Raw genomic sequence first — 20,077 nt, forward strand, 5'->3', positions numbered from 1 at the left:
AGAGAAGAAGAATGCATGCTAGTGAGGTGCGAAAACAAGAGAAACAAGGAACAAACTAGAAGTAAAGACAATGTATGTTTCGCATTTCAATATCTGCTACATACTGTGTTCTTTAAATGATTATTTTATTGACTTACATAATTCTGTACAATAATGAAACCATAATCTCTTCGTCCATAAAATATTATGATGACTGGCTGTAGGGATGGTAGAGGCCATTCCATTTTTTAACAAATGAAATCCTTCTTTGACTTTTAGGATGATGATTTATTGGTATGTTGTAAATAAATAGGTCAGTATTTGATTAGTTTTATTATTTCGGTCAGTAAAATAAGTTATTTTGACCGCTTGACTTGTTTCCATCTCTGCCCTTACGGCATAGTCACGTCCATTGAATTTACAACGCCAAAACAACATCACAACAAATCCTTCTTACAGTCAATGCATGTGGTTATAAACTTCTCATAGGACAAAGTTAGATTGGAAACGAATGCTCCATTACAGTCTTTGCAAAATTCTAGCCTTATTTAATAGATTAAACCGCAGCTTTGGTAAATGTGGCGCCCACCAAGACTGCCCGATTATTATTGAAAATATATCATCTCCAGGTTTTAAATGTTTCTGTCATGTCTAATCCACTTGGATTATTGATTGTTTTGCAACCTTTGATTCATCGAAATTTTTCGCACCCTGACTTTTCTTTTCTCTTACAGCTCGTTGTAAAGGAGATGAACAGGATGGGAATGATAGTTGACCTCTCTCACGCCTCGTTCGACACGATGAGGGACGTTCTAGCCATCGCGAAGGCACCTGTCATTTTCTCCCATTCTTCGGCGTATGCCCTGTGCAATTCCTCAAGAAATGTTCCAGACGATGTGCTCAGACTGGTGGTAGGTTGTTCACGTTATTGTCTAACATTCTTCCAAACTTGCTTTTTTGTTTCGAAAATATACTAGACCAGAAACGGGGAAGCGAATGTTGAAGACAAAAATAGTTAAAATATTCACCACCAGGTGGAAAAGTGTTCTCTTAGAATTAACTTCCCTCTACTCAGAGCCTTCTCGAACCCGTTCAAAGAATAGGATTGCGATGAAACTTGGTACAAAGGCTATGGTGACCATAGGGAAGCAAATGCTCATAAAAACATAGCTAAAATGTTCACCACCAGGTGGAAATGTGGGGCTGAAGTAACAATAACCAGAACTCGGACATACAAAAGTTTATTTTGAGTTTATGTTAGTACTGCAATGTGAATAGCCCTTTGGAAGCGTAAGGAAGTGTGACCAGTGGTCGCGCGAATCGTTCCCCGGAATGCACTCTGCACCAGATTTCAACGCCATATTTCCACCTAGTGCTTTAAAATTTGAACTAACCTTTTCGTCAGCAATCGCTTACCCATGGTCTAAATAACCTCTATACCAAGTTTCACAGTAATGCGATACTTCGAACGGGGTAGAGAGAGCTCTGAGTATTCAAATTTAATTCTAGGAGCCATATTTCCACCTGGTGGTGAAAATTTGAACTATTTTTCTTCAGCATTTGCTTCCCGTTGGTCTCCAAAACTGCCAATACAAAATGCATGTATTCAACTCAGAAATAGCTGAAATATTGTTTATGTAAGAGCGTAAATGTTTTGGCCAAGAAACAAATAGGGCATTTCAGAGTAAATGCTCAGCCAAATTATGACATATATTATTGCATAAAATTATGAAACAAATCTCCTAGTTCAGCCTACCCAATGTTTCTCAAACGTTGGCACTACTGAACATTTACTAACTATATAGTTCTTGCTCTATTAAGTAGATAAAAGAATGTAATGAATGAAATAGTCACTTCGTAACCTTTTGAGTGTAATTTTTTTTTCGTCTTTTGCTCTCACTGCCATCTGGTGGAATGTTTGAAGCATTCATGCAGTAATTGCCTTTCGAGTGGATCCTTTTCAGGAAATTTATCGAACTTACATCTCGACTATTGAGAAAAAGAGCTTCCTAAAAGGCCAACGAAGAAAGGTTTCAAAGCACAACTCAACGTAAAGACGCCGACACTCAAGTACTTCTATCTTAATTCGTAAACTGTTTCAAGGGCTAATTAATTAGGAGCTGATTTTTTTTAAAAAAAAGAAAGTTCTTCGTCGGAAGAAAACTCCATGAAAATCCTTCTCGGAACATCTGATTCTGAAGACGATATTGGAAAAGAAACGTTTCCTTAATGATTTTTTTGTTAGCCATTTATTAACAAAATACACACGCAGATAAGAATTGAGGTTTTGAATGTATTGAAAGAAACGTATTAATTAATACCTTAAGCTGTAGAACAATTCACTTTGCATGAAATATGTTTAAATGTTCTAAGAGCATAACAATACACATTGTGTATAATTTTGAGAACAGTGGAATTTGTCTTGTTGGATAAACAAGCTGTTGAACGTTGTTAATCTTCAATTATATATTCGGCAAAATTTTTCACGCGGGAGAAACAAATTTTGGCTTATGTGTGAAGGATGGCCTCTTGTAAAGGCATCCCTGGGTTGCATTTGTGCAGGCGTCTGGACTCACAGCCAGTATATGTGGGGCTCGATTTGGGCCTTCCACATGCGTTTCTTATCATCGCTTCATCCTCATCTTCGCCATTAGCCATATGTAACAGAAGAGTGACATAAATTAAACAAAAACAACAAATTTTGTTAAAATTATTTTATCGAGTTCAAACAATACATTAACTCTAATTTGTTCAATTGAATATGAATGCGGAAAATTATTTCTCACAATTGCAGACTTATTTTTATCGTCTTCTACACAAGTTTGGAAAATAAATAGTATTTAACGTCGCTTTCCTACCTCTGTAGGTTAATCGCGATGATGATGAAATAGCAAACACAATTAAGTATCTATCCTCAGGTAGCCCAGAATCATTAGTGACAGATTTCAGCACTCGACAGATTATTTATTTATATATTTATTTATTTATTTATTATGCCGTGCACAACAGGCATGCGCCCTTTTACAGTGCACAGTCAATTTCTTACATTTGGGGATTTATACACGTGCAAATAATATTTATACACATTTTAAAATATAAACATTTGCATATAGAAGTTACATATATCATCCTTATATATTACCGTGGATAAAAAATGAATCAAATTTTACACAGTTACATTCATATACAGGGTGAGTCACCTAAAATTACTGGAAATATTTCGTGAACAACAATAAATATTGAAAAACTGCTTTCGCTTATATATAGGTATGAGAGAGGCTCATGAAATTAATGGACACAAAACGTACAACTACGTAAGGAAATACGGCTTTCAACACAAACTTAGTTGTTTTTTTTTTTTTTTAATTGAAACCCCGTTTTGTTTTCATCTCATTTAAAAGTACGGAAAAAATCATTAAGAATGGCGTTTATTACATTGTAATACGTCAAGTGGTTCTCAAGTAATTGTAACGTGAAGTTGACGCTTGAAACAAACATTCTCAAAAGTTGATTCGTATGTCGTAACATACATATCCCCCTTTTGACGTCATTCGTGTATCGTAACAAACATGTTACTCTTCTGCATACTACGCGTTGTGCCTAGGAAAGTTGTTACGTTCCAACAACTGCGGGTTACAGTAAAATGTGTAGTTTGTACATAAGTAAGCTTTGACAAATTATCAAAAAGGTTCTGATAAATCTTTGTGAGTTAACAAATATTTGTACATTAAAGAGTATAAATTTTAAACAATCCGCCATGAATTACATTAACATCTTTCTAATTTTTTATTGGCGTTCATTTATTTACGTCATAATTTTTAGTACATCGGAACAATCAACTCTTCGGGTTTGGTCATGACAAATCTTTAAGCTTTCAACTTTTATACTCTGCACCTTATACATTTTTCTTTCTTTATTTCAAATTGATGAATTATTTAACAAATTTATAAAATCAAGCAAAGACCTAACAAATTACACTGATTAACCAGACGCTTGTATTTTCAAACTCTGAAAAGGCCGAGATGATACTTATCTATGGCGAGTGTAGGAAAAATGCAGCACAAGCGTGCAGGCTCATGCACGACGGCATTTTCGCTCGGCTCTGCCGACAGGCATAGTGGGAATGCACCTTCTGCGCTCAACTTCACGTTACAATTACTTGAGAAACAGTTGACGTATTACAATGTAAGAAACGCCATTCCTAATGATTTTTTTCCGTACTTTCAAATGAGCTGAAAATAAAATGGGGGTTTCCATAAAAAAAACTAAGTTTGTGTTGAAATCCGTATTTCCTTACGTAGTTGAACGTATTGTGTCCATTAATTTCATGAGCCCCTCTCATACTTATATAGCTGCGAAAGCAGTTTTTCTCAATATTTATTCCTGTTTGCGAAATATTTCCGGTGGTAATTTTAGGTGACGACTCACCCTGTATGTATGTATATATATATACACATAATGAAAATAAAAAAAATACAAAAAAATTAAGTAAGAATGTTGTCCATTAAATTGCATTTATACTAAGGAAATTTAGCAAATATGTCCAAGTGTATGCCCTTCTCTAACCAATCATTATACAAGCTACACATTCTTCGCAGGGAGGCCATTTCTTCGGATTTTGTACGGGTGCGGGAAATCGCAATAGCTTTCTTGATCGCAACCTTGGATGGGGGACATAAAAAGCTATTTTTAAAGCAGAGAGGAAGAATCCAATTTTTCGTTAAGTTAAGAATTTTGAAATGAAAAAAGGAGGTCATGTACGGTAATAAGAACTAACATCTGGCGAATATTTATTTATGGAAATAATTTTTAAAAAAGTAATGTGAAATATACATTTCTTGCACTTGAGACGCCAAACTGCTGGCAAAATCTTGCGTATCGTGAAACTTACAACACTGAAAACACTACAAATAAGGACTTCGTTGATAATATATATCTTGAAGACATTTAAAATTAAGGAAGTAGATAGCGCTAAAAACAAGTATGCTTGTACCGTGCGTTCATTTCGATCTGCAGCCGAGAGATCGGGAGAAGCGTGGCGGGCGGCGCTGACGGAGATGCCGACATTTGCGGCCTGTAATGCCCCCTTATTTTTATAGACATATGCAGACATTTATATAAATATTGCAAAACGATCACTAACCTGTGTTATAACACGCAAAAGTTCTTCTGTAATTCATCCAAGTTCTGCTCTTATATACACAAAAAAATACGCTTTAGAAACGATGTTAAGAGCCACAGATAATAAAACATTTTAATCATAGTTTTGACCAGTAACGTCCTGCTTAAGTTTATATCCTTGAAAGAGTTTTGTGCCGATGGGGATCGGTTGGAGGTTTTGAATGTTTAACACTGTATCAAGATTACGCTGTAGAAGAAACCGTTAAAAGTCAATAGTGTTCGTGAGCTTCCTTGCAATCCGAAATCTCCGAGCTCGAGTTTTTTGTTCCTTCGCGACTAGATGAAGACAGAGTTGTAAATATAGTGGCGAGCAATGTAAACCAAGAGCGTGTTAATTTCGTACTGTGCGCAAGAGTGTTATTCTTGGTTACTTGCAGTTACTTGTTTGTGTTATTGTAGTGTGCATGTGTGACGTGTCAGTGAGACGATTGGAATGCCAGCCGCAAGATTCACGTTAGAACAAAGATTTTTTTATGTATGACACGTACCTACGTGAAAACAAACTCGTGTCGAGACGTGTGTAGGTAATTTGTACAGAAATTCCCATGCGTTTCAACTCCACACAGAGATACGGTTAGACATCTTGTCCTTAAATTACGAGAAACTGTATCGTTAAATTTTAAAACACCTAAGCAAAAACGACGGATTCTAACCGAAGCAAAACTCGATGATATTGGTGCAGCGTTAGAACGTTCTCCAAACAAACCTCTACGCCGTGTTTCACAAGAGGTGGGCGTGTCAAAATCATCGGCACATACAGTCACTAAGCTACTAAAATTAAAACCATACTCTTATAACACAGGTTAGTGCTCGTTTTGCAATATTTATATAAATGTCTGCATATGTCCATAAAAATAAGCGGGCATTTCAGGCCGCAAATGTCGGCATCTCCGTCAGTGCCGCCCGCCACGCTTCTCCCGATCTCTCGGCTGCAGATCGAAATGGACGCACGGTATTTGCAGTATTCCCTATGTGGGTGTGCCTCATTAAGGAAGTAGATAGCGCTAGTAAACAAACTTGTATTTGCTATATTCCCTAAGTGGGTGTGCCTCGTTAAGGACGTAGATAGAGCAAAAAAACAAACAAACTTGTATTTTCTCTATTCCCTAAGTGGTTGTGCCTCATTAAGGAAGTAGATAGCGCTAGAAACAAGCAAACTTGTGTTTGCTACATTCCCTAAGTGGTTGTGCCTCTTTATGAAACTGACCATCCTAAACTAAGAAACATAAAATGCAATGTTTCTACTTTATCCTTTTGTTTTTCATATTGTTTATTACTCTTGTGTTCATTATTACATGCTTAATTAATGTTTTAAAATGTAGCTTAAAATTTTAATATGCAGATGATACACAAACATTTTAATAATACTTTTATGTTAATATTTAAGCTTGTGCATATGTTAACGTTACTCTTCATTAATCATATATTTTTTGCAGGCCTTAAATGGGGGCATTGTGATGGTCAGTTTCTATAATTATTTCGTCACCTGCAATGATTCTGCGACAATAATGGATGTTGTGGGTGAGTATAAATAATGTTATTATATTGAGTATGGATAAGGTTATTCTATTTATTTCAATTTATTATTTTTAGTAACGTGTTGAGGAATTGTGTATTTTAGCTTTCTTTTGTTAGTTGTGAGTCCTATTTTTTACCTTCATTTTATGTATCTGTATCTAATATATTACATATTACTAAAATCTGAGTCAAGCTCTGTATAGCTGTATCTCCAATTATATTCAACCATCCTATGTACAGTCACGGACACTTCTGGGTTGTAATGATAGCATTGCAAGTCAATAAAGATCCAGATTTCGATGGAATACGTAATCGCATATTATATCCTCTAGCTCCATGGATTGCCGAACCTCTCACCGATATAATTAACTCATCCACAAAAGCGGAATCTTTCCCAACAGCTGGAAACATGCAATAAATATGGGGACCCCCATATTTAATGGAGGTCCCCAACGCAATTAAATAATTATTGGCCTATATCGATAACTTCCTCATTAAGTCGGATTCTTGAAAAGGTAATAAATAGATAAACAATTAGAACAATACTTACAATGTAACAACCTAATTACGGACAGACAATTCGCTTTTAGGAAAAATCACTCAACAGAATTACTCCAGCATGAACTGTTACATAACTGGTGGCATGTATTAGATCGTAAAGGAAAGCAATACATCGGCATAATTTCACTAGATATCAGTAAAGCATTCGACAGTGTTCAACCAAATTTATTAATTGCATAAATTATATCAGCAATTCAATTTTTCTGCTACTGCATGCATACAACTAGACGAAAGCTATTTACGCAATAGGAGTATCGATACAAAAGTTGGCAACTCGATTTCGAACAGTATGAATGAATCTCTCGGTATACCTCAGGGATCTATTCTGGGCCGAAAACGTTTTAACATGTTTGTAAATGATATCGCAACAAGAAATTTGGATTTGAATTGTATATATACGCAGACGACTGTCTCCTGTACTGCGCATCTAACAAATTAGAAAAAGTAATTGCAAATAATGAAAAAAGCATGCCCGAAGTTCTTGAGTAGCATCAATCTAACATGTTCAAAGTGAATGAGTCTAAGACTCATTATCCACGGAAAATAATAACATCACGCAAGTTTACCATATTAAAATAGATAATTCGAATATACAGCCAAAGGATGAGAGTCTAAAATATCTTGGTATGTACCTAGATAAGAATTTATCATTTTTACAACATGTGAAAATTGTGTGTGCGCTTGCAGCACCTAGAATCAAACAGTTTCAATATGTCTGCAAATATGTGCACCTTGCTCACAAATTAGCGTTCTACAAAGCATTTATTAGACCGTTACTTGAATATTGTTCCTCTGTACTCCATGGTATTAACATAAACAACACCAACAAATTAGAAAAATGCAAAATTAAGCTATTCGTAGTGAACGAAATACAGCACACACGACTCCACGAAGGAGCAGAGAAGAACTGCAACTACCCACGCTTGAATCCAGCAGCATTATTTCGCAGGTGCGTTTCTACTCAAAATTCATCAGGCAATTCACACACACAACCACTTACTAAGCGCCAAAGTAATTATATGTAGTAACATGCATTATCCCAATCTGCGATCTAATAACACCAACAGTATCCGAGTACGAAAATGTAACAAGATACGGTTCAAAATCCCTATCATCGCTGGCAAGTAAGGCGTGGAATCAACTGCCTGTAGCCTGGAAAAAGGAGAGAAATTTGTTAATCTATGAATACTGACACCGTGCCTCATTTACCTCATTGCCTCCTTCACATACACTTATTAAATTTCTATTTGTTGTGTGTTTCTTCTGTGTTTTATTCCTTGTGTGTTTCAAATATATATAGGCACACTTATACAGAGTGACCCACATAAAAGTAGCCCGGCGTGGTAATACCGGATACCGGCCGAAAGAAAGGTAGGAAAGAGTAGGAAAATGTGAACACTGGCTTACCTCCATGTTACATGAGATGCTGAAAGTGGCCCCTGTTAACATCGAGGCACTTCTGCGCACGTCGCAGTGTAGTGGCACACAGCTTGTAGCTCTTCACGGGTGATGCCCCGGATGGTGTTGGTAATGTTTTGCTGTAGTTCAGCCAGGGTATGGGGGTTACTTGCATACATCTTCTGCTTTAAGAATCCACAGAGATAAAAAATCACAGGAGGACAAATACGGGGAACGAGGGGGCCATAACCCCTTGCTTACTGTACGCTCTTCGTTCGTTCGAAGTGTGGCATGTGGCTCCATCTTGTTGGAAGTAGGAGTATAGTCTTTCTTCTGGTGTCAGTTCGTCGTAAAACGTTTGCAAGAAGCCACGATAAACTGTACCATTCACTGTTGATTCAAAGAACACTGGACCCACTATACGTGTTCCTGAAACTGCACACCAGACACCAATTTTTTGGTGATGGTAGGGTGTGTTAGTGCACAGTGTGCAGGATATGTGGATTCTCAGCAGACCAGTACATCATACTCAACTAAGACTTTAATTATAAAAATAGAGATGACTGTGTACGACATTATACACATTCATAGACAGGAAGCGTAGCAACAGCATTATTTCGTTGGTGGTTTTGTTCCTGGGTACCGTCCGTACATATTCTTCCACTATCACAATTCGCTGCTGCACGGAAAACACCATCTTCTCGACGCGACTTTTTTACCAGTACTGCTAGGCATTTGACAGATCCATTAGCAACTAACAATGTTTATGATAATTAAATTAAAACATGAATGAGTACATGTATTGCTTGTTTACAGATTTCTATGTCTACTTACATAACAGAGAGTTACACTACAATTATAAGCTCGTCTCTGGTATTACCCGGCCGGGCCACTTTTATGTGGGCCACCTGTATTTTTCCATATATAATATATTTATAAACATTTAACGGAATTATATAGCTTAACAAATTAATTCATGTAGCGCAAAAAGCTGTTTTATAGTAAGATAATCTGTGTAAAAATATTGTAAGCTTAAGTGTAACCCTACTCAAATAATATTAATAAGGTGAGTTACAACGCAGATGAGTCCGTGGCTATGGACACAAACTTTCAACAGGATCATTACAACCCAGCAGGGTCCGTTACTCTATATGCTACTAATGTCTTCCATATTTGAATAGAATTCTTAAATTAGCTGAGAATAGGGTTAGTCAGTGGCACACCAACGATTTTGATTTGAGGTTGCACAATGTTCAATCTCTCTCTCCCTCTACGTACAGTCACCTACAAAAACAATGGAAAATACTCGCTTCTCTGTAATTCATTCTGTGCAACGATGAGCCAACTTCAATAACAAACTTTCACTAGGAAGAATTATAGATTTATTTTCAAAATTGCGTGGATTGTGGGTTTTTTTCCCTTACTTTATTATGCTCCATCTAATTTTATATATTGTGGTTATATTACGTTTCACGTTATATATTTGATTAAAGGCGCAATTACAGTAGCTTATTTGTTTCTATACACGCATCGAACTAAGAAGACGAGTGCTTCACTAAAACTTATAAGGGCTCTTTAGTGTAAAATTAGTTTCAAAGTTGGATGCTTTGGGGTGCTGTAGAATACTCTAATTTATCTTCCTCCGCTAATTAACCGAGGATGCAGTCTATACTAGAAAGTTGTGTGATATGAAATCTTGTCCTAATTGGCTCTCGGCGTGCAATGTACCGATAGTTGCTTCAAGTGTCTGAAAGAGTAGCCAACTTGTAGCCATATTAGAACGAGAGTAAGGGTGAAAACAGATCTCGAACAATTTACAGCTGTCAATAAAAATTTACTTGCAACTAGATGCTGAGTTGACCCTCAAATTTCAGGCTGTGTTCAGAGAGACTCAATTCTGTGCTCTAAGCTGTGCTTATATGGAAACGGTATTTTTGAGACGTAACTCAACAATTGCCATGTACTGAGGAATTATATTAAACATTGGGATCTGCAAATTGCCATTGCTCGTCACATTTAGAACGTCACGATTGGACAAGATAAGAGTGGATCTAAATACTTTTCACAACGAACTGGGGTTTAACATCGGCGCGGCGTACCCCCCGATTTTATCTTTCTGAAAGGGCTCACATAGACGTTTCGGGGCAAGTTGACAATGTCAGTAACCAAGCATGGTGTAAAATATATACAGCCCTAGAAGGGCCTTGGCGTATCTCCCGACTGCCAGACTTCCTCCCACAATCCTACCTAGAGGTGTGGAGATCTTCAACCGGTGATGGGATGACGTGGGGGTCAGCACGTCGAACCCTCAGCCGTTCTAGTAGGTTAACCCAGACCGGGTTACGCTACTCACTCATAGCTCCCCAATTTCCTCACGACGGTGGGTTGCCACCGGTCCTATACACAGGCCGAGAACCCAGAGACTCAACAAATGCCGTCCTGCAGTCGGAGTCCAAAGCAGAGCCCTTAGATCGCACGGCCACGGAGGTTAGGGGGGAAATAACTGCATATTCTTGTTTCTGAGAAAACGCTCATCTTAAATGAAGTGCCACATGACCCCCTTCCCAATTGAATATCTGGAGGTAATTCCAAAATGGATATTTCAAGATGAGAGCCATCATGCATACTGGCCCCATCTGGTTTTCCCCCACCCCCATTACCCATATCCAAAGTTCCATCGTCCTCCGTTAAGCCGTTTTCAAATAAAAAGTGTGGTGCTGAACTTTTGCCTCGCTCTGTGTATACAGGGTAAGTCTGTAACTTCGTATCATCGAACAGGGAACGCCATGTACCCAATTAAATGGTGGTATTTATTTTCACATGGTGACCCCCAAAGAAAGTATCTAGGGGTCGCTTCATCATTGATAATCTTCAATAGGAACAAGGGTGGGGCAACATCGTGTATGTTTTCCTTCTCCCCTTGGCTATGCCAAGTGTAAATTTCTCCGTTGCATATTCGACTTTCTTGTCTTTAAAAAAATCTTCGAATGCATGGCGCCTAAGGCTCCAGGCTCCTAGCCTACCCCTCGCTACTTGCCTACCTTCAAGCCCTATAGAGCAAATTGGGGTGTTGTGTTGTAGGCCACTCTCTACCTCCAAAACACAGCCAGAAGCTTAGGAAAGCTGCAACAGCGAAATGCATCCTTGTTCTAAACACGTGAGTCCACTGTACCGTATATCCAGCTGTTCATAGCAGACATTCAGGCACAAATTCGTGGTACAGTGGGATCCATGAGTATTACCGTACAAATTGCCCATCATCAAGTTCGTGCACTTTATTTGACCTAATAAGACCTTGAAGACTTTAAAAGAAAACCCAAAACAAGCTGTTGACAACTTCTGCACCAGCATACATAGAAATACATCGCTTACAAACACACAGGATGTAAGAGAAATATTAATGACAATAGTCATGCACAATTTGCATGGTAATACTCATGGATCCCACTGTACGACATACTTCATGTCACTTTTTATGTGCTATATTATAGCCAAATAGGTGACTTGTTAAATACAAGTGTTAGTTTTGAGAAAGTCATACTTTATGGGACTACACTCTCTCTCACCTATCTCTAACGAAAACAAGTCTCTGCGCAAGTAGTGACGCGAAACGGATTCATCAATGAACATGTGAGAGGAACGGAGATGGCGTGGATGACTGGAGTTACCAGCCTTCCCAGCAGCGTGTACTGCTTCGCTCTGCCCACTCGATTTCCCCTCTTTCTCTGCCGCTATGCGTGGCCTTGCTCCAGAGATAGTTGGGACAGGCTATAGGCCTGACTCAGGCTCCATGTAAAGCATGTTATGCGTGTAATGATTTACGTACATGTTAGGTAGGTGTGATTGTATAAGATTAGACGTCTCAAAGCAAACCATATGATTTCATTATTGACGAGAACGAGGCAAACCATATGACATTTCTTGATTTTCAATAAGTCTTTCGCCAATAGTTTGTGTAATTCTACTTATATTAATACATGATTAGTTAATTAGAAGCTTTCTTCAGACCATATCTCCTATAAATTATTTATAATCGTAGCTAAATACGCAAATTAGGATTTTGTATATACAGCGTAAGTCAAAATGATGTTCCCGATTTCAGTGTTTATTTGTTTCATTGTAATGATACGTAAATGACTGAGATTACACACACAAATTGAAAAACTCAAAAAGTTTTCCTCGCATATTATAAATGTTCTATGTGCGATCCACATGTTACACGACACGCATCTAGTCTATAATCAAGTTCCTGCCACACACCTAGCATGTCAGGGTCCACGTCGGCTATGGCTGCAGTGATGCGCTCACGCAATTCCACCAATGTTGTAGCAAGTGGTGGCACAAAAACTCGATCCTTGATGAAACCCCATAGGAAATAATAACATTGGGTGAGATCTGGGGATCGTGGTGGCCATTTCATTATGTCTTGACGTGGACCCTGACATGCTACGAAGAGTGTGGCAGGAACTTGATTATAGACTAGATGTGTGTCGTGTAACACGTGGATCACACATAGAACATTTATAATATGCCAGGAAAAACTTTTTGAGTTTTTCAATCTGTGTGTAATCTCAGTCATTTACGTATCATTACAATGAAATAAATCGACACTGAAATCGGGAACATAATTTTGGATTAAGCTGTATAAATAGAGGCAATTTCAACTAAATTTTGGGGATAACAAGATTGACATAATATATATGTCAGGAGTTTTGGGAGCCGAAAGTGGATGTCTAATAAAAGCGAAATCACTTTCTTTCTCTCTCTCTTTTTCAGATCATATAAACCACATTCGTGCGACTGCTGGCGTGGAGCACGTTGGTATTGGTGCAGGTTACGACGGTATAAACTAGTAAGTATTTAATTTAACATTTAAAATTTCATATACTTATTATAAATCCAAATATAACTTGAAATAGAAGTTTATATGTAAGGCGGTAAGACGTCAAAAATATCCCAGTTATAGTTCTTATCTAGTCTTACGGCGGGTGACCTACATGCTGGCAAGAAACTGGTGAGCGGGGAAGCCTCAGGAGCCTGTAGTACGAGGTGCGCGCTGCACCTCCTCCCTCGACGTCCTAACTCTCGGCGCCACAGCTGTTGTCTAATTGCTCTAATGCATATTCCCCGCTCCACACTTCCCTTTCCAGCATGTAGGTCGTCCGCCGTAAGACTAGACAAGCAAGAGATATAGGCATTTTGTGGTAACAATGAGATTTCAAAAAGCAGACAGAAGTAACAGCTTCGAAGGATCCTTTGGGTCTAGTTCTTGTTGTAAGGTCGCAGAGGAGAGCAAGCTGGAGATAATTAGCCACAATGAGAGTTAATTTGCTTTATTTTGCTTCGCCTTTCTGTCACTTTTGGCTAATCACAACTATGAGGATGAATAATGATGTGATGAAACTGACGAAGGGAAGAACATCCATGCCCATACCGGGATTCGAACTCGGGGCCCCTGGCGTTGTAGCGCTGTGTGATAACCACTCCTCCACGGAGGCCGGCGCCAGAAGAAGAAAGTAAGTGAATACTCTTCAAGAGTATAAAGATACCGAATGGACATAGAACTCGATATTAATGGATGCTGATAACATGACAAGTTTTCTAGGTTAAATGAAATCGCAGCTACAAAATACGGAGCGAATTGACAATATGGAGAAAGTCTCCAATTTGGTTAATTTTCGGTATACTAACTAATTTTGGCCTCCTAATCACGAATTGTTGTAAAAACATGGGGGTCACGTTTGGAAATTTGAAAAAAAAAAAGCCGATTGATTTTTTTATATATATAGGTGCATATGCCTAGTTTTACGAACAAAATGTTATAACTATGCTTGCCTAACCTAACTGAACCTAACCTAACCTTTCGTGAATGGTTTGTGTGCTAATGATTACTTTCATCAACTCTACGAAATCCTAGTTTTGTAGTATGTAACCGACAAAAAAATTTTCATCACTACGAAGACGTAATTTTTCCTGAAATCAGCGGTGGAGTATATGCGTAGTTTTACGAACGAAATGTTATAAGTATGCTTCTCTAACCTAACTGAACCTAAACTTCCGTAAATGGTTAGTGGACCAATGATCATTTTCAATAAGCAATTCCTAGTTTTGTAGCACGTAACCGACGAACAATGTTTCATCACTAAGGAACACGCCATTCGTCCTGAAATCAACGGTGAAGCACTGTTGCCAAACTTACCTGTAATTGAAGGCCGCATTCCTCTCCCGCCTAACCTCAATCACTTTCCACGACCAATGCTCTGAACAGTGTGGCAATGCTGTAGACAACGCAACGAATTTTGAACGTCATTTGTTCTTACATGAAATATGGTTTCTGTGTTTCTTTATGGAGAATTATCGCGTTATTTTACAACTTCTACACGTAAATGTACAATTTTAACACGCGACCCCCAAATCATAACTAAAGATATGTCACCAGGAGTGCATAAGAAGTGAGTATAAGAAGTACAGACTTTCTCTATATTGTCAATTCTTACCCAAAATACAGGAAACTACGAAAAATAACAGAAAGGATCTCAAAATTTTAAACTTTTTTTAATTGCACACGGAAACCTCGACAGGGTCATAGGAAGGGGTATAATTTGAAAGGGCTACTCTTACAATTGTCCAGGTTAATCGCGACGTTCAAATCTTTGTCTGAACCACATTTTCGGAGAAACTGGATAAGTCCAGTTTAACCTTTAACATTTAAAGCTGCAAAATGTATTAACAGCTTTCAAAAATATAGTTAGCGCTGTTGACGGTGGATATATTACTTCTTTTTTTACGAAATGGAAGACATACAAGTTTGGAAATTCTTTGTTTCAATTAATTACATATTTTTATCTCACAATGCGACCTACAACAATATCAACTATCTCAACAATGCTGTTTTCTTATGTTAATATTTCCTAGGTATTTGCTGAGTTCAATTTTCATAAACATTGAATTCTACACATATGACCTGATTTTGTTTGTTTGTTTTTTTGTTTGTGGCATTATGTGAGTATGTAATCATGTAAATTTCACTCTGTTCTAATCCTTGTACTGTAAATTCCGTATAACTTTATATTTTCCCAACGTCAAAGGTCTGTTCTTTTTTAGAGAGAACATTTCTCTCCTGTTCTCGAAATTTGTGCTACTAATTGTAAACAGTTTTCCAGAGAATAGAATATTTCTGTTGAGGCAAATACAAAGAAGAAAATTAGTAAACACCATATACATTGTAAACCTTCGAACGCTGCATCTTCTTATTTCACTATTGCATACTTTTTAAAATTTCGAAATGCTGTTGATTATCACACTTCCAAATGAGATGTCAGAATTTAAAATTTAGTTCTAACAAGAAACCTATAGTTTCAATTTTAAAGGAAAACATTTTTGAAGTATAATAATGCAGTACTTGTCAGAGAAACTGGAGGTTCATTTTCATACATTAGTTAGTCAGTTATCCTAATATGAAGTGTTGCAAAAACCAAGCAGTAAGTTGTTGAATAGCCAATCATTAATCTTGTATTTTAATACCATATTTTGTTAAATCAAAACTAATTGTTTGCTGTGTACGCATGTGATACCGAGTTAAAAGGTAGGAGGTAATTTTAAGTAAATATCCAGAAATTAAGAATAGTTTAATTATTACTGAACAAATAAATGTAGAGTATGTATATAACAAAGGTTCGGATATTTCGACTTGGACAAAACTGCCCAACCGGCACAGTTTTCAGCAGGCTAGAGATCAATTCGTTGCTAAAGAAATCTGATATTGCACATACTGTACATTCCCCGGTAGCTCAGTTGGTGAGATTCTCACAGGCCATCAGAATACAGATAACAGAGGACAACATGCACTATTTGCTTTAGATTTTAAGAGTGGTTTTGATAGTGTTAAACTTTTTTTAAAAAAAGTTTCAAAATATTAGGTTGTGTTACCATTTTTGTAAACGCTATCAAAAGTTTATATGTAATTGCAATTGATGTATCAAAATTAATGGGTTCATAACCAAAACTCATCCAATCAAACGAGGTGTACGACAAGGGGACATCCTCTCCATATTCATTTAAAAGAACTGCAAGAAAAGTTCCAAGATCTGACACTACATTCTGTAACATTAAAAGTGTTAGCTTATGCAGATGATATCACAACGTTTGTTATGCTGCATGAAGATTTGCAGGTACTCGTAGCTAGTTATGGATCAGTGTCAGGATTACGTATAAACTTCTACAAAACTTAGTGCCTGCCATTGGGCAGTAACGAAAAACTTATATTAGTTGCATTTCATTTACATCCGACAATAACTCTAAGACCAAGGAAACGAAATCAGGAAACGTACCATTGTCAATGAATCTTGTAGAAAACAAATTACAAAGAGCAAATGCTGCAGTTTCTAGTAGCTGTAGTTAAGCAGGATAATTCTGGTTATATCTACAACATTATTTCCTATGCTAGTTTGTACAATATTACCGATACTATGCATAAATTCTAGCTACCTAATCCGTATCATGTGAAATGCTGAGTTAAATCTTCAAACAAACTATCATAAAGGATAGATCTGCTCCGGTGACAAAGCTCTAATTGCGAATATGATTGTCCAACCAACAACGAGGTATGATTATGTTCAAACAGAAGTAAGTGCACCACACAAAACCAGCATTTGCAAAGCGTTTGTATTTTGAATATTATATTTCTTGTTCATATCATGATACTGCCTTTTTGTAGAAGTAAAATGATAGCATTCAGAAACGTTCTGTTAATGATGAAATCAGCAGAAGCGAGCATATAAACCAAACCATACATTAAGACTCGTTGTAACATCTATGTTGAAATGCACACAACAGTTACAATCAGAGAAATAGATTATTCATCCACAACCTTTGCGTTTAACCCTTTCTAATCCAATCAATATAACATGGAAGAAATAAAGCACTTGAGAACTAATATGGTTATAAATAGTTTCAATAATCATCTCTCACGTTCTTCTTTTCTCGCTGACAAAACCGTTTGCAAAAATTGCATGATTAACTGAAGATAGATACATGGATGAGTGTATCATTAATGTGTTGCATATATTTATGTATTGACCTCACTCACTGTCTTGTTATGTAATTATTAAAATTTCGTTTTAATTAGATTGTGGACATATATTTAATGTCAGTAAAACTTACTCTTTTATTTTTCTTTCAGCACACCTAAAGGGTTAGAAGATGTATCTCATTACCCTCAACTTTTTGCCAAATTGTTGGAAGACAACTCTTGGAAAGAGGAGGACTTGAAGAAATTGGCCGGGCTCAATTTTTTGAGGGTGTTCAGAGGAGTAGAAGAGGTATGTTGTTTTTTTAATTGGATGGGATATTGAGTTCAAAATCAAATGAGTTTACATCCCAAACACAATGCTCGAAGAATGTGGGACGTAAGTTAAGATTTTTTTCATAAAGTACCATAATTTGAAAACGTCTCAATGTTGATCCACAAAAGCATTCATCCCGCTTTTCCTATTCCAAACCTCGACTAAGCATCCCCCAGAACGGAATTTCCACTTCGAGCAGTACACTAACAAAACAGAAAACTGATATATTTGTTTTCGAATTCACCTAATATTCACCAAATTCTTCAAATACAAAATCTTATTTTTTTTATTTGATGTGTATTTTTCTTAAAATCGATTGATCATGTGTGTATTTACATGTGACTTCGATAAAGCTACTAATAATTATTGAAAATATCTTCACATGCTGACATGCCAAAAATTACGATTTTTCTCGTATTCTTTAGAATAGTAAGTTACTAAATGTAATTATTCATTTATTATTTGTGCTATCAGTTTGAAAAATTACTACAATTAGTCCGCAACAATCATAAAAATATAAACTGTACTAAGTTTTCATAATTTATAATTCGAATAATAAATTAATAAATATTTATAAAAGTAATTTTCTCTGGGAATGAAAAGAAAAATGCTGTTATTTGGTGTCAGGCTGATACGACTTTTTGAAAAAGAAAATAGTATTGTGTGTCTCCACTACAACAACTTCTTGAGAACCAACACAACTTTGGAATTTCAGCAATAACTTTGATATTCATAAATTTGGTTTCTGTCATTCTAGCCACTCACAGTAACTGTTCAATACCATGGGGAAGCAAGTCAGTGGAGTTGGAGACGTAGGATGTCAAATTGAGACTTTTTCAGATATTGCTTGATTTCGTTAAGTTTATTAATGATTTAAATTTTCTAACCTTTAGAGAAGTAATTTCGAAATTGGTAAGCGAAGTAGTAGCGCAAATTAGATTATGACTCCCATAGATCCCATATTCTCTGTTGTTCTTTCATGAACTTTATTCGGGACGTAAGGGGTGACCTTCCACGTAGTACACCCAAATGTCAACCTCACTTCCACGTTAGTGCACCCTAGACTGAAGACTAACGAGGCTCTGGCGACTGGCCCCATGGCCAGTATAATTTTGTTTGTATTGTCCTGTTCTTTTGTCCTTATGTGTGCTGAGGCCCCTTTACAGCCTCAGCTTTTAACAGAAGTCAGAACATTTTAAATTTTTTAGTTATGAGTAGTTGTATTTGTGGTACAACCAGGACCACTTACCAAGTGTAGAAAGGAAGAGCCCCCCTCAAGCAGATTTGGCTATACTTAAAACTAGCTCAACATGTCCATATGAGTTTTTTACTCAAGTGTGGAACCCTGCCTAATCCAAGATTTTTGTAAAAAAGCCCCATGGATTCCATCAGAAAGGAAGAGCCCCCTCGGATTGATGTGCCTATACTTACAAAAGGCACTTCTGAGAGATTGTTGTCCATAAACTTGTCAATTTGATGCCCATACTTAAAATTATGCCAAACGTATTAATACGCACATACACACCCCCATCCACACCCACATCCACACCCACCCACACCCACCCACGCCCACCCACACACACATATTTACTTCCGGTCCACTTCCGGTCCACTTCCGGTCCACTTCCGGTCCACTTCCGGTTTAAGTTCAATTGGCACCAGGCCCAACTTGCTTATCTAGTACTAAGACAATGTAATATGCAGAGACCCTCTAGAATTGCTCTGTGACTCTCTCATTTCTTACATCATAAACATATGATTTTTCTCCTATGAGAATAACACTACATATGGTGTCATCAGGTAATGCCTCATGGAATTCACAGACAATTTTAATGTTCGTCCTGTCATTCACCACAACCTGTTTTCTTTTTGAAGTGTTAATTACAAACATGGGTCTCTGTGCTTTGAATTCATCTGGTGTGTAATACATGTCAGTATTGCCAGTAGTGACTCTTTTGAATGATGTAAATGCCTCATATAATTTGAGGAAATCATTCTTGGACATGTCTAAATTGTAATTTTCTCTGGGAAAGACCTCATTTCTGCCATTTTTAAGATATATGTTCTTGATGTTGCAGCTATCAAACTTGCTTGAA

The 20,077-nt window shown here is 37.1% G+C and overlaps 1 protein-coding gene across 1 annotated transcript in view; it reads left to right on the forward strand.

Annotated features, from left to right (window-relative positions):
- LOC146004785 (dipeptidase 1-like) overlaps positions 1-20,077 on the forward strand; it is a 299,723-nt gene that overhangs the window by 263,918 nt on the left and 15,728 nt on the right. The window contains exons 8-11 of the mRNA XM_083143808.1: positions 714-890; positions 6,597-6,681; positions 13,414-13,489; positions 17,819-17,957. Coding sequence (XP_082999934.1) covers positions 714-890; positions 6,597-6,681; positions 13,414-13,489; positions 17,819-17,957 — 477 coding nt within the window. The remainder of the gene's footprint in view (positions 1-713; positions 891-6,596; positions 6,682-13,413; positions 13,490-17,818; positions 17,958-20,077) is intronic.

The sequence above is a fragment of the Lepisma saccharinum genome, chromosome 22, assembly GCF_977018435.1.
Source record: "Lepisma saccharinum chromosome 22, izLepSacc3.1, whole genome shotgun sequence".
Lineage (NCBI taxonomy): Eukaryota > Metazoa > Arthropoda > Insecta > Zygentoma > Lepismatidae > Lepisma > Lepisma saccharinum.